The sequence below is a fragment of the Macrobrachium nipponense genome, chromosome 20, assembly GCF_015104395.2.
Source record: "Macrobrachium nipponense isolate FS-2020 chromosome 20, ASM1510439v2, whole genome shotgun sequence".
NCBI lineage: Eukaryota > Metazoa > Arthropoda > Malacostraca > Decapoda > Palaemonidae > Macrobrachium > Macrobrachium nipponense.
This window is the reverse complement of record NC_061089.1, coordinates 56175943-56197569: the sequence shown is the minus strand read 5'-3', so window position 1 is coordinate 56197569 and position 21627 is coordinate 56175943. Positions and strand designations below refer to the sequence as shown.

General features: G+C 36.4%; 1 protein-coding gene across 7 annotated transcripts in view; it reads right to left on the bottom strand.

The window, feature by feature from the left end:
* Positions 1-21627, bottom strand: part of LOC135226162 (reticulocalbin-2-like) — a 93704-nt gene that overhangs the window by 34528 nt on the left and 37549 nt on the right. For 6 of the 7 annotated variants that reach the window (XR_010317180.1, XM_064265619.1, XM_064265613.1 and 3 more), the window contains exons 3-6: positions 20463-20610; positions 19333-19492; positions 16363-16561; positions 5587-5713 (exon numbers count right to left, since the gene is read on the bottom strand). Coding sequence is in view for 6 of the 7 variants with exons in the window: in XM_064265619.1 (XP_064121689.1) it covers positions 5587-5713; positions 16363-16561; positions 19333-19492; positions 20463-20610 (634 nt within the window). In the remaining variant the exon portion in view is untranslated. The remainder of the gene's footprint in view (positions 1-5586; positions 5714-16362; positions 16562-19332; positions 19493-20462; positions 20611-21627) is intronic. The other variant, XM_064265638.1, reaches the window with a different exon arrangement.

Below are 21627 nucleotides of genomic sequence, written 5' to 3'. Positions count from 1 at the left end.
ACAGTTCCCCCCCGCGGATGGTCGTTAGTGGAGGACTGTCTTGGAAGGGATAAGATATCCCTTCCTGATTATGGACATGGTAAGAGGCGTCCGAGTTTATGAGTGACCAGGCGTCTGCAAATTCGAGAAGCCTGGCCCCCACTGGTGTTTGGAGGCTGTCTGTCTCTTCACTTCCCTTTCTTAAAGGGACGGGAAGGAGCCTATTACCTCTCTCTCAAGACCTCTTCTCTTAGAGGTAGCTCTGGAGAGAGGGCCTCCTCGAAAGGGTCTGAACCGTAGAAGTCGGTCCTTTCTTGTCAACTGAAACAAGTGGTCTCTTCTTCCTTGCAGTTTGCAGGAGAAGATCCTGAGTCGCCTTCTCAGTCAGTGATCGAGAAATGTCCTTCACTAACTGAGAAGGAAACAGGAAGTCAGACATGGGAGCGAAAACCAGGGCTGCTCTCTGTGAGGGAGAAACCGCCTTGGTTAGGAAGGAACTAAAAATACTCCTCTCTTAACCCTCTTACGCCCGAGCCCTAAAAATCAAAAACCTCTCCCGTATGCCGGGCCTGGTTTGGAGTGAGCGCGGAAGTGGAAAAAATAATTTTTCAAAAAATACAGCGCGCGTACTTTTGAAGATTAAGAGTTCATTTTTGGCTCCTTTTTTTTGTCATTGCCTGAAGTTTAGAATGCAACCATCAGAAATGAAAAATAATATCATTATCATATGTAAATAATGCGATATATGGTAGCGAAAAAAAAAAAATTCATACATAATTGTATTCAAATCACGCTGTGCAGAAAACGGTCAAAGCTAACCAGTTACTTTTTTTTGCGTTGTATTGTACACTAAATTGTGATCATTTTGATATATAATACATTGTAAAACAATAAAAGCAACACCGGAAAAATATTATCACAAAATGATGTACGAATTCGTACGAGCGGACGTAAAAAAATGTTATTTTCAAAAATTCACCGTAATCTAAATAATGTTCTAGAGACTTCCAATTTGTTTCAAAATTAAGACAAATGATTGAATATTACGATACTGTAAGAGTTTTTAGATTAGAATTGCAGATTTCGACCATTTCGGACGAGTTAAATTTGACCGAATGTCGAAATTTTAATATATATATTTTTTTTATATGGACATATTTCGAAGATGGAAAAAGCTACAACCTTCAATTATTTTTTATTGTATTCTTCATGAACTTGCGCACATTTTGATATATGAAACTCTATAAAAGGCTTAATATGAAAAGGAGCAAATATTAGGATAATGCCATGTACGTATTTCGGAGACTTGCGTCCGCGAATCGGCGCGCGGAGTGAAGGTAAATATATTTTTCAAAAATTCACCCATAAATCACAATATTGTTTTAGAGACTTCAAATTTGTTTCAAAATGAAGAAAATGACAGAATATTACTAGGCCGTAAGAGTTTTAGCTTACAATTGCGTTTTTCAACTATTTCGGTAGAGTCAAATTTGACCGACGTGGTTTTTTTTTCTATTTATCGTGATTTATATGCAAATATTTCGAAAAAGAGAAAAGCTACAACCTTCAATCATTTTTTAGTTGTATTCTACATGAATTACGCACATTTTCATATATAAAACTTTATGTACCGCTAATTTTAAATGGTGCAAACATTTCGACAATCGCACAAAAAATTCTGATTTTTTCTTTTCGGAAGTAGCCGCGCGAACGTAATGTTTTTTTTTTTTAATTTTTTTTTTTTTTTCATAAATTCACCATAAATCGAAATATTGTGCTAGAGACTTCCAAGTCGTTGCAAAATGAAGGTAAATGATTGAATATTACTAGAATATAAGAGTTTTAGCTTACAATTGCGTTTTTCGACCATTTCGGTAGAGTCAAAGTGACCGAAAGTTGAAATTTTTGCACTTAACGTTATTTATATGAAATATTTCAAAACTGATAAAAGCTACAACATGGGTTGTTTTTGTTGTATTGTGCAGGAAATTGCGCACATTTTTTCCATATATAAAACAAATTTATGTAACGGCAAATTTAAAAGGGTGCAAACATTAGGACAATCGCACGAAAAAATTTTATCGGAAGAGTTATCGCACGAACGTAAGGAAAAAGTTTTTTTCATAAATTCACCATAAATCGAAATATTGTGCTAGAGACGTCCAATTTGTTGCAAAATGAAGGCAAATGATTGAATATTACTATAATGTAAGAGTTTTATCTTACAATTGCGTTTCTCGACCTTTTCTGTAGAGTCAAAGTTGACCGAAGGTTGAAATTTTTGCACTTATCGTTATTTATATGAAAATATTTCAAAACTGATAAAAGCTACAATCATGAGTATTTTTTAGTTGTATTGTGCATGAAATTGCGCACATTTTCATATATAATACTTCATGTAAAGGATAATTTAAAATGGTGCAATAATTATGTCAAAGTGACGAAATAATTTCCGAGATGTGTCACTGATACTTTTTAGTGCGATAAGAAAGAAATTCGCGCTTGCGCGCCTGCGTAGCGATTGTAAACAAAACAATGCCTTGATCCGTGAACTCCCAGCATCCCCCAAGGCGCGTGATACAAAAGTTTTCGGCTGGTAGGCCTATAAGTATTTTTCCGCGAATTTTTAAAAAAACTTTTTTGAGCCGACGTATGATACGTCCAATCGGCATACGGGAGACATTTTGACTCGACGTTTAATACGTCCAATCGGCGTAAGAGGGTTAAGGAGTACTGCTCCGAAAAGAGAGGAGATTTCTCCTGATCCGTCTTGTACCGCCTTGTCAATACAAGCAAGAATACTCAGAATGACTTCAGGGTCTAGACCATCCGAGTCATGAGCTTTCTTAGACATCACCCCAAGGGACCAGTCTAGGAAATTAAACACTTCCAAAATATGGAAGAGTCCCTTGAGGAGATGATCCGTCTCCGAAATCGCCCAAGACACGCGAGCTCCATTCAAAGCGTGTCTCCTTGACGAGTCAACCAAGGTTGAAAAGTCCGCTTCGGCTGCCGCTGGGAGAGAAAGGCCCATGTTCTCCCCAGTTCGGTACCAGAAACCTCTCTTGCCAGAAAGTATGGCTGGAGGCATACAGAAGGTGGTTCTGCCCAGATCCTTCTTAGACAACATCCATTTGTCTAAGGACTGAAGCGCTCTCTTCATAGAGATCGTAGGTCTCATCTTCAAGACCGACGAAGACTTAGGCACAATCGCACTCGAAAACAGTGATCGAGGCGAAGGAGGAGCGGCAGGAGTTAAAGAATCTCCGTATTCCCGTAAAAGAAGGTCAGTCAGAACTTTATAGTTCGAGACTCCTTCTCTACCGTCACCCTCTTCTTCCGAATCTCCTTCTACACCTTGTGGAGGATCGGCCTGAAAAACGAGAGGATCTTCATCCCGTTCTCTCTCTACTGGTGACAAACTCCTACTAGGAGAGGGGCTCATAGAGTGAACCGACTCTCTCACGTCTAAAAGAAGTCTCGCGTCTGCTTGACTTCTCGCGCCTGAAAAGCTCCTCGCGCTTGGCTGGCGCCTCGCGCTTGTCTGGCGCCTCGCGCTTGGCTGGCGCTTCACGCTTGGCTGGAGCGTGTAGCCTGGCTGGCATCTCGCGCCTGGCTGACGTCTCGCGCTTGTCTGGCGCCTCACGCAATGTTGACTCCTCGCGCCTGGCTGGCGCCTCGCGCTTGGCTGAATCCTCGCGCTTGGCTGGCGCCTCGCGCTTGGCTGAATCCTCGCGCCTAACTGGCCGTCGCGCCTGGCTGGCGCCTCACGCCTGAGCGTATCCCTGATCTAGAGCAACCTCGCTCGGATAGATCCTGACGTTTGTTACGACTCTTCCCGCACCTGGAAGACGTCCCATGTCTGGAGGACGCTTCACGTCTGGCTGGTGAAAGAAGACGAGACTTCTTAATAGGAAGTCTAGCGTCCTTCTTGCGAGGTGGATCCCTCGAAAGAACTCCAACCAAAGAGGCAATCTGCTCTTGAACTGCAAGCAATATCCTCTTGGAAGCCACCCCAGCGTCCTCTTCAATAGAAGAAGCAGGAGAACTCGAAGGAGTGCGATCTCAAATACTGTTCTAGGAGGCGTCGAAACCAGCTTAGCCTTCTTGATAGAAGAAGGAGCTTCCTCCGAGAAGCGTTCCGGGCTCGAGTCGAACGCGCGCTCTTTCCAATGCCTTTTCAGTGGCCTAGAAAGATCCGAGTCCTTCCACCCTCCGTTTAGGTGAAGGAGAACTGGACGACGAGAAACAATCTCGTAGGACGCTTCTATTAGAGCGGTCCTGAGCAGACTGTAATGAAACAGAACCTGCTGAAGGGACGCCTGACTGTTGGGGATTCCCCACAACCTCCGTACGACTTTCGACTTTCCTACTCCTCTGGGTATGTGAGTTTGGAAGAGGTCTAGGCCTGGGAGCATCGCAGGGACGGTCAGACGCCCCCTCCACAACACTGGGAACACTCACTTCACTTAGTAATTCACAATCCTCCAGCCTTACCTTGGTATGGCCGCCATCTTTGTCTTCATTTTACGAAGAGTAGCCTTCAGATTGGCGATTTCAGAAGCCGAATCCGAATGCAAAGCCTGTGAGGATTCAGATACATAGGGAGAATCATATTCATTAATAAAAGGAGAGTTAGACTCAGAAAAAGGCTCAATAGGCCTTGTACTCACACTCTTTTGTGCAGCCCGTCTAATCCTATCCCTCTCTAACTTCTTCAAGTAAGAAGTTAGAGTCTTCCATTCATTAGCATCCAACTTTTCACACTCAATACAGGTGTTAGCCAAAGAACAGTCAAACCCCCTACATTTACGACATACAGTGTGAGGATCAACCGAAGCCTTCGGTATCCTCACCTTGCAGCCTACATTCACACACACTCTCACACTAACACTTGAATCAGACATTCTATTAGAAAAATCAAAAGCAAGTCCAAATCCAGTCCACAGTAGCGAATGCCAAAACAACGATCCAGTACGTCACCAAGAAATCCAATAAAGATGATCAATAAAGTCTTGAAAAGCAAATTCCAGTCAGGAGGTAGTAACAACAATGTTGATACCACCGGCGACAGAGAAAATATGATAGAAAACGGGAATGGTTCCTAGTCCTGCCGCCCAGGGCAGGCAGGTAGATCACCTGACCTACCGGTAGCGAGTGGCGCGAAATTTGAATTTCTGTCGGGGACGACGGAGTCTTAGCTATGTATATATCTGACAGGTAAGTTCATTGTATGAAAATAACATTATAAATTTAAACTTATACCACATGGCTGCAATGCTCCTGATAAAATGCTACATGCCAAGGAACCTCCAGAAAATATTGTTTATACTGGACAAATATGATTAAGTTGCAAGACACATAAAAGCTAATATCTTGCATCAAGACCAATAAGACTGCTTAATATGTACTTACCAAGTAATTCTTGTATGAGACATACTCACTCAAATATAAACTCATAAAAAGTAACAACAAAATGGTAATTATAGCAGCCTTCGAAAGAAATGTGATTCACACTACTGCAAGACCATCCAGTGCCAGCCACATTAATCATGGAATAACCTTTCAAAACTCATATAAAATTAAGGAATAGAATATAATTCTTACACATTAGTGGGAGATAGCAGTCTCTGAGCCTCTATAATGTGAAGAGCTCCATCACCATCAAGATCATGCTTGTCAAACTTCAATTTCTCATAATCTTCTTCACTTTTGTCTAATATATCATTTACTCCTGTAAAATAACTAAGCATCATGCATTACAACAAAAAAGGTGAGATCAAATTTTTGTGAAAGATTGCACAAAGTGTTAAATTATAAAAAGACCAATTCCTCTCAAACCTTACATTATAGAAAATTTCTCATTCTGAGAGCAAAAAAATTCGGTGAAACTTTTATTAGAGGAAAAACACAAACAAAATCAAAACAATACTTGCCACCTGATAAAAGCAAAAATTATTAGTATAACTTAATATGTAATAGATGTAAATTTCTTAGTGTGCATGATTATTACTTAAAACAAAAATGTCTAAAAGCAAAAAAAGCTGCTAAGTCTTTATAAAATAAAATCAACACCTGGAACACAGTAGCAGATATAAAGCTTACCAAACTGCCCTCAAAGTTCTTTACAAGTTGTAAGAAAAACATACATAAAATACACTAAATATCTGACCCATACTTTAATTGCATGCTCTAACTCTAGCAATCCTACTTCACCATATTTTGTACACAAAAGGCCATATTTTTTTTTTATTATATATTGCTGCAATGCTTCTCCCACTTTTTATTGTTTCATCTTACTACCTCAAAGTCCTAGCAATAGTTAACCAAGCACAGGATTACTTGGTAGTGCTTATTCAATGAGCTTTTAATACCCGTTTCAACCTAAGGTAATGTAAAGGGTCACTTTATTTATCGTAAAATTTGGATTTTTTTCATTTTTGTTTATTTGCATTTCCTTACTTCTAAAACTTTTATATATAACTTATTAAAAGTACTTTTCATAACACCTATATATATACATAAATTGATAGCATTTCCTACTTTTACAGTTTGAAAATGAACTGAAGTAGTCAATCTTAGAGTAAAGACATTATGAAGCTTTGAAGTACTTTAATTCCTCATCTATTTTGAGTCTCTTCAGTGACCTCTGAAACAAGTGACATCACTATCTTAACAGTGCTTGGTAAATTTGTTTTATTCCTTCCCCAGCCCAATGACAACTTAAATTCTGTGTTTGTTAAAATTTTACATGTGTAACTTCTATGCAATTGAAAAATATGGCAGACATATTTACTTTTTAAACCTCAGTTTTATTGAAAGTTTAAGGAAGATCCATGAAGCAAATCAAAAAATTATGCTGCCAGTGTTATTTAACTTTTTAGTTAATCATGGAACCTATCCTCCTTACCAATACCATTTTTAAGAAATTTCTCAATAATGAGGACAGATGGGAAATTACCTCTATTTCTACTCTCTTCAGTCATGTGCCCTGTCGACCCAAATTCCCAATAGGTCTAGGCCCTTTTCAATGATATAATTGACCTTCCTACTGGTCTTCATCCAGCTACATCCATTTCTCATTCTATGTCTTGGTCATTTCAATTTTTGAGATCTGTCTATTTTCCAGCTATTAGACACCACGTCATTGTAACTATCTCATGAGTAATATGATCTTTTCACCTCACTCGTCCCTGAATCTTAGTCTTTAAGACACAACTTTTTTTGTAAGTGGTAAATGTCTCTGATGCACAGCTGCAGTACAGGTATTACGCAAGCATCTAAAGTTTCTGTTCTGTTTACTATAGGGTACTTTTATTTATCAGTGTCCAACAATACCTTTTTATCTCATCCAGGCTGTTGTACTCTTTTCCCTAGGGTAATGTTACTGCACCAGAGTTCAGCATATCCCAAGATCTTCATTACTTGTAAATTAATTTAATAAATCTATTAACCCTCTTACGCCGAAGCCCTAAAAATCAAAACCTCTCCCGTATGCCGAGGCGGGTTTGGAGTGAGCACGGAAGCGGAATAAATAAATTTTTCAAAAAATCACAGCGCGCTTAGTTTTCAGGATTAAGAGTTCATTTTTGGCTCATTTTTTTGTCATTGCCTGAAATTTAGTATGCAACAATCGGAAATGAAAAGAAATATCATTATCATATGTTAATAATGCGATATATGGTAGAGAAAAATTTTTTTTTTTCATACATAATTGTATTCAAATCGCGGTGCGAAAAACGGTTAAAGCTAACGAGTTACTTTTATTTTAGTTGTATTGTACACTAATTTGCAATCATTTTGATATATAATACATTGTAAAACAATAAAAGCAACACCAAAAACATATTATCACAAAATGATGCACGAATTCGTAACGCGCGGATGTAAAAAAATATTTTTTTCAAAAATTCACCGTAAATCTAAATATTGTTCTAGACTTCCAATTTGTTTCGAAATGAAGAAAAATGATTGAATATTACAATACTGTCAGAGTTTTAGATTAGAATTGCAGATTTTGACCATTTCGGAAGAGTTAAATTTGACCGAATGTCGAAATTTTTATATATTTTTTTATATGCAAATATTTCAGAAATGAAAAAAGCTACTACCTTCAATTATTTTTTGTTGTATTCTTCATGAATTTATGCATATTTTCATATATGAAACTCTATAAACGGCTAATATGAAAAGGAGCAAATATTAGGATAATGCGACGTACGCATTTCGGAGATTTTCGGCCGCGAATCGGCGTGCGGAGGGAAAGAAAGTTATTTTTAAAAATTCACCATAAATCTAAATATTGTGCTAGACACTTCAAATTTGTTTCAAAATGAAGATAAATGACTGTATATTAATAGATTGTAAGAGTTTTAGCTTACAATTGCGTTTTTCAACTATTTCGGTAGAGTCAAAGTTGACCGAACGTGGTTTTTTTCTAATCGTGATTTATATGCAAATATTTAAAAAAAGAGAAAAGCTACAACCTTCAATCATTTAATGTTGTATTCTGAATAAAATTACGCACATTTTCATATATAAAACTTTATGTAACAGCTAATTGTAAATGGTGCAAACATTTCGAGAATCGCACGAAAAAATTTCTGATTTTTTCTGACGAGTTACCGAGCGGACGTTAGGAAAATGTTTTTTTTTTCATAAATTCACTATAAATCGAAATATTGTGCTAGAGACTTCCAATTCGTTGCAAAATTAAGGTAAATGCTTGAATATTACTAGAATATAAAAGTTTTAGCTTACAATTGCATTTTTCGACCATTTCGGTGCGTACAGGTAATGACCGACTTACGACCTATGCAACTTACGTCTGATCGACTTTACGACTATTATTTTCACCCTTTTCCTTTTCGGCCAGGAAACGTGCCATACCGAACGTACGATACTTTTTCCTGCGGATCCGTGCATCTCTCGGGCCCCGCGCTCACTCAGTGTTGCCTGTAGCTCCGTACTGAACGCATCTCTCGCTCTGCTGTGTTCATTTTTCAATAACTTTGTGTTAATTTTGATCATTTTTGAAATGTCTGCCAAGAGGAAACTGTGTTTATCTACTCCTCAACATGCCAAGAAGGAAAGGAAGGCCATTGACTTGGACACAAAAATGACAGTGATTAAGCAGTTCGAAGAAGGGAAGAAAGTGAATGTGATCGCACGTGATATGAAGTTATCTCATTCTACTGTGTCCACGATTCTTAAGGATAAGGAAAGGATTCGTGATGCTGTGAAAGGTTCTGCACCCATGCGATCGACAGTGATTACGAAAGAACGCACTGGCCCCATCCATGAAATGGAAAAATTATTGCATGTTTGGATGGAAGATCAAATCCAAAAAAGGACACCGTTAAGCCTTTTTACTGTGCAGATGAAGGCTAGAAGTCTGTTTCAGACTTTGAAGGAACGTGCTGGAGTAGAGTATAAGCAAGAATTTTTGGCAAGCGTTGGCTGGTTCAAGAGGTTCAAAAAACGATTCCAGCTGCATAGTGTTCGAGTGACTGGAGAAGCAGCGAGTGCGGATGAGGAAGGAGCTAGCAAGTTTGTCGACAGTCTCGATGAAATGATTACGGATGAGGAATATCTTCCAGAACAAATATTTAATGTTGATGAAACAGGTTTGTTCTGGAAACGAATGCCAGAACGCACTTACACGTACATCCATAAGGAAGCCAGTAGCATGCCAGGATTTAAAGCTTTTAAGGATAGGCTGACTCTACTGCTTGGTGGGAATGTCGCGGGGTTCAAGCTGAAACCCTTTTTAATTTATCATTCAGAAAACCCACGAGCATTCAAGAATGTAAGCAAGTACACTTTGCCTGTCTACTTTCGCTCTAACCGTAAGGCATGGATGACGCAGACACTCTTTTTGAAGACTGGTTTTGTCAACTGTTTCATTCCTCAAGTGCGTGAATACTGCCTAGAGAAAGGAATTCCTTTCAATATATTTTACTGCTGCTCGATAATGCGCCTGGACATCCACCTCACTTAGCTGATCTGAATCCTGATGTGAAAGTGGTTTTTTTTGCCACCAAACACCACTCCAATTCTTCAACCTATGGACCAAGGTTCGATTGCAACATTTAAGGCAAACTATTTAAGAATCACCTTTGCGCAAGCCATAGCTGCTCTAGATGCCGACCCAGAACTATCCCTACGAGAATTTTGGAAACGCTACAATATTCTGCATGCTATCAAGAATGTGTCTTCTGCCTGGGAGACTGTGACGGCGAAGTGTATGAATGGCATATGGAAGAAGTGCGTTAAACGTTATGTGAATGATTTTGATGGATTTGACAGTGAACAAGAACTTGATGTTGATACGGGGAAAAATAGTGAAACTGTCAAAAGAGCTTTCCTTGGATTGTGAAATAGAAGATATTGAGGATTTGCTAGACCACGCTTCCGAAGAACTTACAAATGAAGAGCTGATTGAATTGGAAGAAGAACGAGTGGCGGAGGAAGAAAGAAGAGAAGCGGAGGATGAAGAGTTGCCAGAAAGGAAATTTACCGCCAAGGGATTATCAGAAGGATTAGCTCAACTAAATAAACTCCTTGCACATTTCGAAGAAATGGACCCAAATTATGAAAGGTTTTCAAAGATTGAACGGATGGCACACGATTTGTTTCGTCCGTATCGTGAAATTTACGAGGAGAAAAAGAAACAAACAATCCAGACGAAACTCACCATGTTTGTGAAACGAACAACTCCCTCCCCCGTCACCCCGACCGTCGCTTCAGCTGATGAAGTCAACGACCTCCAGTCAAGCACCAGCGATGCCAGAAGTCTTTAATTTTATTATATTTTCCTGTACTACATACTAGTTTTCAATTGTATTTTTGAATGTTTTCTATTTTTTTGCACCTGTATTTTGTATTTTTAAACATTAAACAAATTGTACTGTAGCATCCAGTGTTTAAATTAAACCTGACAAAAGTAACAACAGGAAACAGTATGATGCATAGAGAAACGGGTTTGCTATGAACTTAACAAACGTAACAATACATAAGACGCAATTTCGTGTACGTAGAGAGACGTTACAGACGTTACAAATGGTATAAAAATTCCAAGAAATCATAACTAAAAAAAGGATGAATTTTATATGAGCATGACAAACGAGTTTCTCTGAATCTCTCTCTCTTCTCTCTCTCTCTCTCTCTCTTCTCTCTCTCAATCTCTCTCTCTCTCTCGTCTCTCTCTCTCCAATCTCTCTCTCTTTCTCTCTCATCTCTCTCTCTCTCTCTCTCTCTCTCTCTTCAGTGAAAGCCTCGATTCGATAGAATTTTTTCCACGTAATCATAGGCGTACGAGGTGAAGTTCATTTGGGAGGGCAACACCTAATTTGCCCGAATTTTCATTATGAAACAGTTATGATGCGTGGAGAAACAGTTTGGACAACAAGTTTGGCGAATGTAACAGTACGTAGAGCAGACGTTACAAACAGTGGTAATAAAAATTCCAAGAAATCATAACTAGGAAATACAATAAGTAAATTAACTATAAAAAAAAAAAAAAAAAAAAGGATGAATTTTTATATGAACGTGACAACCGAAGCTATGAAACAGTATGATGCGAGGAGAAACAGTTTGGAACAAACGTTTTGCCGAATGTAACAGTACGTAGAGAGACGTTACAAATGGTATAACAAGATCCAAAATCATAACTAGAATACAATAAGTAATTAACATAAAAAAAAAAGGATGAATTTTTATATGAACTGACAACCAAAGCATTATGAAACAGTATGATGCGAGGAGAAACAGTTTGGACAAACGTTTGCCGAATGTAACAGCAAGGAGTAGTAATGTCGTGTAGAGAGACGATATAAATGGTATAAAAATAATCATAACTAGGAAATACGTACAATGAAACTAAAGAAAAGGTTGAACCTACAAACGTAGCAATATGAAACAGTGTGATGTATGGAGAATGGGTTCGTCTGACGACTTTGACAAACGTTAACAGTAAGGCGTAGTAATGTACACGTCATTACTACGCCTTACTGTTAACGTTTGTCAAAGTCGTCAGACGTACCCGTTCTCCACACATCACACTGTTTCATATTGCTACGTTTGTAGGTTCAACCTTTTCTTTAGTTAATTTATTTTGCTATCTTTGTTTTCTTTAGACTTCTTTGTATTTCCTAGTTATGATTATTTTTATATTTTTATACATATGTGTGAGATGTTACACATGCTACAAAAATGTAAAGAAATCATAACTAGGAAATATAATACACATTCTAAAGAAAAAGACAGCAAAATATACTAGCTAAAGAAAGGGTTGAATTTTTACATACGTATATGAACTTGTGAAAGGGTATCGTAAAGTACTATTGTAATACATATATGACAGTAAGAATATGCACTAAGAATGGTAATACAATGGTTTTAATGATAATGAATGTTAAATAATAATGAATTATGACTTAAATATGATAATATAAGTAATAATCTAAGAAAATGTTGATAAAATATGACTTTCAGATGATGTCAATATCATTACACAATATGTATATGTACGATAAACTCTACGGTAATTTAGCAGACTCGACATGCGTCCAAATCGAGTTACGACTTGTTTTGCAGAACCAATTGCGGTCGTAAGTCGGTCACTACCCGGTGAAAGTTGACCGAAGGATGAAATTTTTGCACTTATCGTTATTTATATGAAAATATTTCAACTGATAAAAGCTACAACCATGGGTTGTTTTTAGTTGTATTGTGCATGAAACTGTGCACATTACCATATATAAAACTTTATGTAACGGCAAATTTAAAATTGAGCAAACATTAGGACAATCTCACGAAAAAATTTATCAGAAGAGCCGCGCGGACGCAAGGAAAAAGTTTTTTCAAAAATTCACCATAAATCGAAATATTGTGCTAGAGACGTCCAATTTGTTGCAAAATGAAGGCAAATGATTGAGTATTACTAGAATGTAAGATTTTTAGCTTAAAATTGCGTTTTTCGACCATTTCAGTAGAGTCAAAGTTGACCGAAGGTTGAAATTTTGGCACTTATCGTTATTTATATGAAAATATTTCAAAACTGATAAAAGCTACAATCATGAGTATTTTTTGTTGTATTCTACATGAAATTGTGCACATTTTCATATATAATACTCCATGTAATGGATAATTTAAAATGGTGCAAAAATTATGTCAAAGTGACGAAAGAATTTTTGAGATATGTCACTGATACTTTTTAGTGCGATAAGAAAGAAATTCGCGCTTGCGCGCCTGCGTAACGATTGTAAACAAAACAACGCCTTGATCCGTGAACTCCCAGCATCCCCCAAGGCGCATGATTCAAAAGTTTTCGGCTGGTAGGCCTATAAGTATTTTTCCGCGAATTTAAAAAAGAACTTTTTTGAGTCGACGTATAATACGTCCAATCGGCATACGGGAGACATTTTGAATCGACATTTAATACATCCAATCGGCGTAAGAGGGTTAAGTAATTGCATATCTAGACTCACAGGGGTCACCAAACATATCCGTTCTTAAGTGAGAGGTGAAAATTAAAGCAAAATTAAAGAAGTCAGACAGCTAAAAAGAAAGTGGCCTAAGAGATAATGAAAAGTAAAACAAAAAGCATGCAGCTAGGTACAACAGGATGCTGCAAAGAACCTTCTGGATTATCTAAACTGTGCCATATGAAGTACACTGTAAGTGGTACCCCAATATGGAAGTATCCCAAGGCCACAAACATGTTCCACTTCTTCCAAAATCAGCTCCTTACTGCAACATATTGCTCACGTCCCTCTCTCTTTCATTTGGTTTTATACATTTTGGGAAGGAAAAATCTCTTAACCTCAGTGCATTTTGTAGACCTAAGCATCTCATAATGCCAATTGTACATTCAATACAAAGTACTAATTCACATCATCCTTTCAAAAAAGTCACATAGCCACTTTAATGAGTGAATATTTTCCAGTCACCATAAGCTTTGTTGCTTATGCCAATTTTTTTTAGTTATACCCTCTCCCTTACGCTCTTCCATCCTGTAAACATTTCTACCTCTTCTCTAAATTTAGTGTTAACAATGTCATCAGCATAGGACATTCTCAGGGCCCTGTGATAAACAATGCAGGAGTCAAGGGTTATCTCTTATGGGTACCAAAATTTATTTCAAATTCTACTGATATATACCTTTGTTCAAAGATACAGCAACATCTTTAGCAAAGTGAGTTTTTCCCATACATATTCTATGCTACTGTAATCTCCATTTGTTTTTTATAGTAAACTGTCAATAACCTTCTCATGATATATAAATACAAACATTTTCCTGTGATTGCCACTTGAAAAAATAATACAAACTGTCTGTAGTAAATTTCTCTGGTATGAGGCCAGACTGATGACAACTAATTTGGTATAAGGCCAAACTTATAACTAATTTTAAAGTTTTCTTACCCTTTACTTTAGCACTATCTCCATTAATATAACATGTTCAAGCAACCAAATTACGTTTAGCTCATCATTAACCAGCTCTCCAGCTTCTTTAAGAAATCTTGATGTTTCCCTCTTACCCTTTTCATAAGTTATAGTCTCTAGTGGTCTCTCAATCATGCTGACACTCATGTTCATTCTCTTTCTACACATTTTTCAAATTCCTCCTTCCACTGTTTCATTATTCATTTCCCTCAACTTCAACCTCCATTTTAATCTTTTCAATAATGTACCCCCTTTTACATATTTTCCATTCTAGTTTCTGGATTTGCATGTTATTCTCTTCTCATGCTTCCTCACTGTCTTATGCATCCAATTATCCCTACTTCAATTAGATTTTTCTTTTTGTTACTGGATCTATTTTCTATTTTCTTCCTATTTTGCTTCTATACCCTACTTTTTTCTTTATGTATGGTTACCAGATCCTTCCTTTTCTTGATTTCATGGGCCTTTCCTGTTACTGAATTTTCAACAAGTGACTATATCATACCAAGATTCATGGCCAAAGTATAGGGGGAGATCGTATGCAAATTAGGAAGAGGCTGTGAGATGCTGGGTCCAGCGAAATGACAAAATATTAAAGACTGATATAATTTTTACAAGTAATAGTAATAGAAATGGAAGCACCAGGAGAGATCTGTAGTAAGGGTCAGAAAATCACTGAAAATGGGAATAAATAAAGATCTCTACAGATGAAATTCTGGCTTCAATTGCTCAAGAGAAAGGAGTGAGGATTACTCATCTTATGTCTAACCAAATATAGTGAAAAGCTAACATAAAAATGCTAATGATAATGATAGCTCCAACTGGCTTAGCAACCTTAAGTGATTACATTACTGAAAAAGGAAGATTACAGAAAATAATAGCTGGCAACTGTACAAGGCAACATTTAGCTATGATGAAAACCATAATTATCAGTGTTGCCAAAATCCTTCAGCAGCAAACCTTGAATACAGCAAAGTTTGCTTACTTTCATGCATAAGCATATTTACTTATACGTAATCAACACAGACAATACGGTAAGCTTGTAGCTGCACCAAAAACTGATGTATAATTTATAAAAAATAAAAATGATTTAACAAGAACATTCACAAGTGTAAATGACTTTTGATATGAGACTCAGTCAATATATGAAAGGAAATCCCTCATCATTGTTTTCCAATGGCATTCAAACTGAGCCTCTAGAACTGTTGTCTGAATGACTGATACCAATGATAATGAAAAATTTTAATACAACTTGATACCTACCACACTAACAAATATGCTTTCTACATACATATACATTTAGCAAATCCTGAAATACATACACATGCCAATGCTATTATAAATATCAATGCACAGCCTGAAATACATACACATGTCAATGGTATCATAAACATCAATGGTAATTGTATCCAATAAGAAAGCCACTTACAACACAACTACGGATCCATCTATCACCTTATCTCATTCTATGCCAGCCACATTTTTCAGCCATATGCACTAACTAGGCACAACTACAACCAAATATGATTTCCTTACATTTATGTTACTGAAAATCTCACAAAGAACAAACAAAATCTGTCAGATACTCCTTTGGTTTGGTCTTCTGCTAAGAATACTGTCAAAAACATTCAAAGAAATACGCTAGCAATATAATACCCAAACAAAAAATGCCTTCCCAATCACAAACCTGAATGAGTAACCTCAAAACCACCAGAAGAAACTAATTAAATGTTAAAGTCTTGAGAGAGATTAATAAAAAAAAAACTTTATTCAAATTTATTATAGTATTATTAAGAACACCCTCCAAAATAATTTGCAATAAGTTTTCTTATATCAATCTATTTTATCAACATTTAAAATCGAAGAAATTGTAAATGGGGAAATGCAACAAAAAAAAAAAAAAAAAAAGGACTTGAATTTATTCAAGATGGCACAAACCTTTTTCGCCAATATATTCTTGGAAGTCAATCAAACCGTCTCCATTTTTATCTTTATCTTCCAAAGTTTGTCGCAGAATAATAGGAAGCATATCAGGATGCTCTTCTGGATGAGTAAATGCTAAGAATTCCTTTTCATCTAATCTACCATCAATATTCTTATCTGCTGCATTAAACAACTCACGATCTTCTCGTAAAAGCTGGAAATTAATAAGAAACAAAAATAAGACAATGTTCAACTTTCAAAATACCTTAAAAGATATTTTAAAATGTAAGCTCTAGGTCAATAACAACTTCATACATTCCACTGATGTATACTGCTTTTACGCACATAATTTAAATACAAAAAAATTTCTTGGTACAAAAAAATTCACAAAAAAATTCCTAGCACATAAGCTCAATGGACTTATTGTTTAACAAAGCCGCATTCATGAAACACTTCTACACTAATTAATCAATATTCCATATTTATAAAAAATGTATTTAAAACATTTTATGCTCCAACTTATGAGAACAACTAATCTGAATTTTAGCTATCTTTTATACTGCTCGTGAGTACGTAATAAGAACTATACAGTGAATTCAAGCAAAAGAGAAATCCTATTCATATACTGACACAAGTGAGGCTTTTTACAAATACATACCTAACTGAAGCCTAATGTCACAAAAAGGTGAGAAAAGTAGGAATTGTTTGTAATATCAATGGTTTGAGGTAATAAGAGTACAGTGGATCCCTGCTGGATCGTGGTTCAGCATTCGCGGGTTTTTTTGTGAAATGTATCTTCAAATATATTGCAGGAAGATTCACTAATTCACAGAGTTTTTCATACAGCAATATTCACTAATTACTGTGTTTTCATTTTATTTCTATCACTAAATACATTTTTTATGATAAATAATTATTTACTAACTTTCAAATTTTAACATTAGTGTAAATACAGCATAGCATCAACCAAATGTTAAGGTAAAATTCATCAATATTAATCTATTATCATTGTAATGTGTACTATATGTAAAAAATGATGTTCACTCTCAACATGCCACCCCCCCCCCCCCCCCACCGGCCTCCTCTCTAACTCTCTCTCTCTCTCTCATCTCTTCTCTCTCTCTCTCTCTCTCTCTAACATGCAGCTCAGAACTACAGAGGAAAACAAAATATGTCTGAACCACCTACAACACAATGGTACACTCTCTAAAGGGATGTAATGGGAGCCAGCCAGTGTTGCCAACTTAGAGGAAACACTGCTGTTTAGCAAATTTCAGGTTGTCATAGTTGGCAACACTGGAGCCAACTAATGCAAGAGTCAAACCACAGAACCGATCTGAGCTATGCGGCCGCTCAGAACCAAACCTGAACCAGAAAAATAGTGAGAGAGTTGTCAAAGGGCATAGAGCCTTGGTCCCATAGACATGCCTTGGTTCTCTGTAAAGAGGACACAACCAACTGGTGCAGGGCATTCAGACAGAAGCCAAGGCTCTGACAACTCTCTCACAAGGAAAATTGAAAAGTATAAAACTGAGTTGAGGGAGAATGTGGCTCTAATGTCTTAACCAAAAATCTAACTAATTAAAGAATATACAATCCACCCCCACTTACTTGTGGTTCAGCATTTGCAGCTCCACTTATTCGCAGATTTTTTTGTGGAACATATACTATCCACATTATTCACACCTTCATGACTAATTAGGATGATAGTTTAAGGTATATTTGGTGTCTGAACTATTAAAATAGGCAGATGTAAGTGTTTTAGAGGGGCATTTTGATGTTTGAACTACTAAAATCAGCAGTTATATGCGGTTTTTGAGGTGGTTTCGGTATTCGCATATTTTTGGTATTTGTGGGTGGGTGTGGTAGGCATCCCCCACAAATAATGGTGGACAACTGTATGTCAATGTTATTTTTCTCCTAAACCACCCAGGAAACAAAACAAGTCAGAGCAAAATGAGAAAAAGAGGAATTAACCAAGGCTATCTGGGTAGACTAATGAAAGAGAAGCAACACCAGAAGACACAAGGATAAAACCAAGTAGGTTGCTGGTGTGCCCCAATTGTCTACTATCAACCTCTAACATCTTTCGATACTTCAAAAAATTACATCTCAACCTCTAACATCTTCCGATACTTCACAAAATTACATCTCATCAAAACACTCATAATCTACTTATCATGAAAACCACACTCGAGTCTGCCAAGCTAGTTTAACATAGCTGCTAACATGGGCTACATTGTCATCAGCAAAAACCTAAACAATCAGTTTTCACTAACTCTTTCCTATACAGCCTAATGCTTTCATCTCTGCTTGTTGTAGATGATATAAAGCAAAAACAGAGTAGTTAAATACTGTAAAAGTGGAAAAAGGCAGAAATTATAAAAATATTACTAGAGCCGATCGAGATAGCGTGCATGACACAATGCAATGAAGAAAGCGGCAGAACGTAAACATTCCAGCACCACCTGGTGGGAAACAGGTGAATACAAAGACAGTCTTAGCAAGTTAGCGAAGTGTTTTTTTTTTTTAAATGCCAATCACACCAAATGGCAAAAAGATAAAGCTAACTTTAACAGTAAGATAGATTCATTTCAAAGAATATGCTAATAGCAAAGAAAATGTAATAAAAAACTGTTCATAAAACCTATCATTTACATTAGATGGTCTGTTTCATGGTACCACTAAATCTTCACCATCATAAGCACACTAAATGAGGAGCAAAGCTCTACCCTGCCTGGAACCTGGGATTCATACACACTTGTGCCCAGTTCTGCATAACAGCCACCAGAAACCTTCCAATTTGGGTATGGTATAGCTAAGATCTGAGAAGACCTAAAATTCAATCCATATGTAAATAATGGGTTTGAGTAAAAGAATTAATTTGTTTTAAAAAAAATATCCTTGAACTATAAATTAAAGCAATGGGTTATCATCAGCATTGCCTAGCTAACCCAGGACCAACAAAGTTGCTGTCCCACTTACGTTTTTTTCTTCCTCTTGATCAGTTTTACCTAGAAGCTCCTGATCCTCGGGATCATTGATTCCATATGTTTCTGAGATATATTCAGACCAAGTGACATAACCATCTTCATCATCATCAACCTCTTCCAATCTCTCAGTACTTTCTTCCTCAGATAACATCCTGAAGAAAGATCCAATATTAAATGAAAGATAATTTCAAGAACCAAATTGTAAAAAATTCACATAAAAACGTATATAATTTCTACTAAGAATTTCATTCCAATTAAAGACTGTCTTTTATATTCTATACTTTCTATCATATACTGTTGTGTGAATAAATCTTGGAGTTACAGGTAACCTCACAAACATTCAAATATTCAGTCAACAAAGTGTTATTTAAACACATTTTACCATTGAGTGAGTGAAGTACGTATGAGATTCATACTCTAATGATTTTCATTTTCCACTACTTAACAGCACTTCCTAAACCATCCAAGATTCCTTTTACAGCTATAAACAGTCTTTTTTGGTTAATAGGCTGTTAGGAAAGCATTGTTAGGAATTGCATTGTTGGCATAAAGTGTCTTCCAAGAATCATGTCACAGATAAAGACTACTAACATTATACATATATGTAGAATTGACTGGTCACTTTTTTACCAGATACATATGCAACTGTAATAGCCACATGGGTACACATCTCATGTTTAGGTTTACTATAAAGACCAACATGAACTACAGCAGGAGACTACTCCCATGCTGGTCATTTTAAAAACTGAGCTGTGGAATACCAGTTTATAAATAAAGATTTTATGGTTTTAGGTCTACACTTAAAACCAATTCTATGGTTGACTTGGTGTAAATAACCAGAACTAAAAGGATATCATAGGTTCCTGTTCCAGTACACACATTAGCTACCAAAATTCAAGTGTCAAGATTTCAAGATAATACTTACAATGGCATGTGGAAAGATGAAAACTGGAGTGTTATTAAAGCAATGTAACACAAACTTTTACTGTACTTTGGACTTAGCACTGATCATATTTCTGCTCCTCTGTAACACTCTTTAGACCTTATAAGAATGGCAAATCCTTTGCCTAAACAAATATCATAAAATTCATCTACAAAACATAAAATGCTGGTAAGCCTTACCTAAATGAGCGTAAAATCCAAGAATGTAGTTCCTTACGATCTATATCTTTATCATTGTTACGATCCATCTTTACTAAAAGAATTTCAAGCCTTCTCTTTGCTTCACTTGCAGGTAACTGGTCATACTCCTCAGCATCCTTAACACTTCCTGTAAATAAAAAGTTGGAAACATGGGGAAAATACATGAGGAATAGGCAATATTCAGGATAAGGTCATTGTGTCATCTGAGACTGTTTGCAGGTACAGGTATTACACAGACAGAAGGAATCAGCTACAAGTCAAAAGAGAAGTCATAATGAAAGAGGACAAAGACGGTACTCAAGATGAAAGATTAAGATTATCTCAGTTTTACAAAACTACTGAGTCACACTGCTTGATTCCCAAAGAGCTTTTACCCCAAGGACCTGTACTTCAAAATTTATGCTGTGAACATCCTTCAGTACGTGCTGTACTGGAGGTTGTTCACAGCTTAAATTTCCTACAATGCACAATAGGTATAAGGCAAACTTAAGTGGTATCCCTTTACAGGACAAAATTTTGGCTAATAAACTGTGCTTGAGGAACCAAAAAGTTTAAGTAACACATTAACAACAAATTTTAACAGACACCAGGATAAGTCCAAGCATAAAGACAGTATGCGTTAACAAAAACTCACTATAACATCCTTCTGTAAGAAAAAAATTTTTTAATTCTTTGTGAAAGAATCTAATATTAGCATGAAGTATTCTGTTTACATGATATTACGAAATAATTGCAACATGGAAGTTTGGGATTAAGAACAATACATGCATGTACAAATCCTTTACCTAATTATACGTACATGTACGTATAATTAGGTAAGGGATTTTTGTTGTTTTGAATAAAAAGTCACAATCATGGATTACATATTCTAATTTTCACAGTTATTTAACTTTTCTACATTTTACAATGATAAAATAAACCTGATTAACCATCTATTTCCACAAATTACAACATCTACATTAAAAACTGCTTTTCTTCCCGCTGCTTTCTTCATACAGCAGTATGTTCTATTTTCTTAGGTCTTTTCTCTCTCAAGTGTATTTAGTGCAAAATTTCTCTGGTCTTTTGTTGCTTAATGTTACTATACTATACATCAAGATTTTTTTCTGTCTTCCCCCAAGTGATATGATCAATTTCTTCCCTA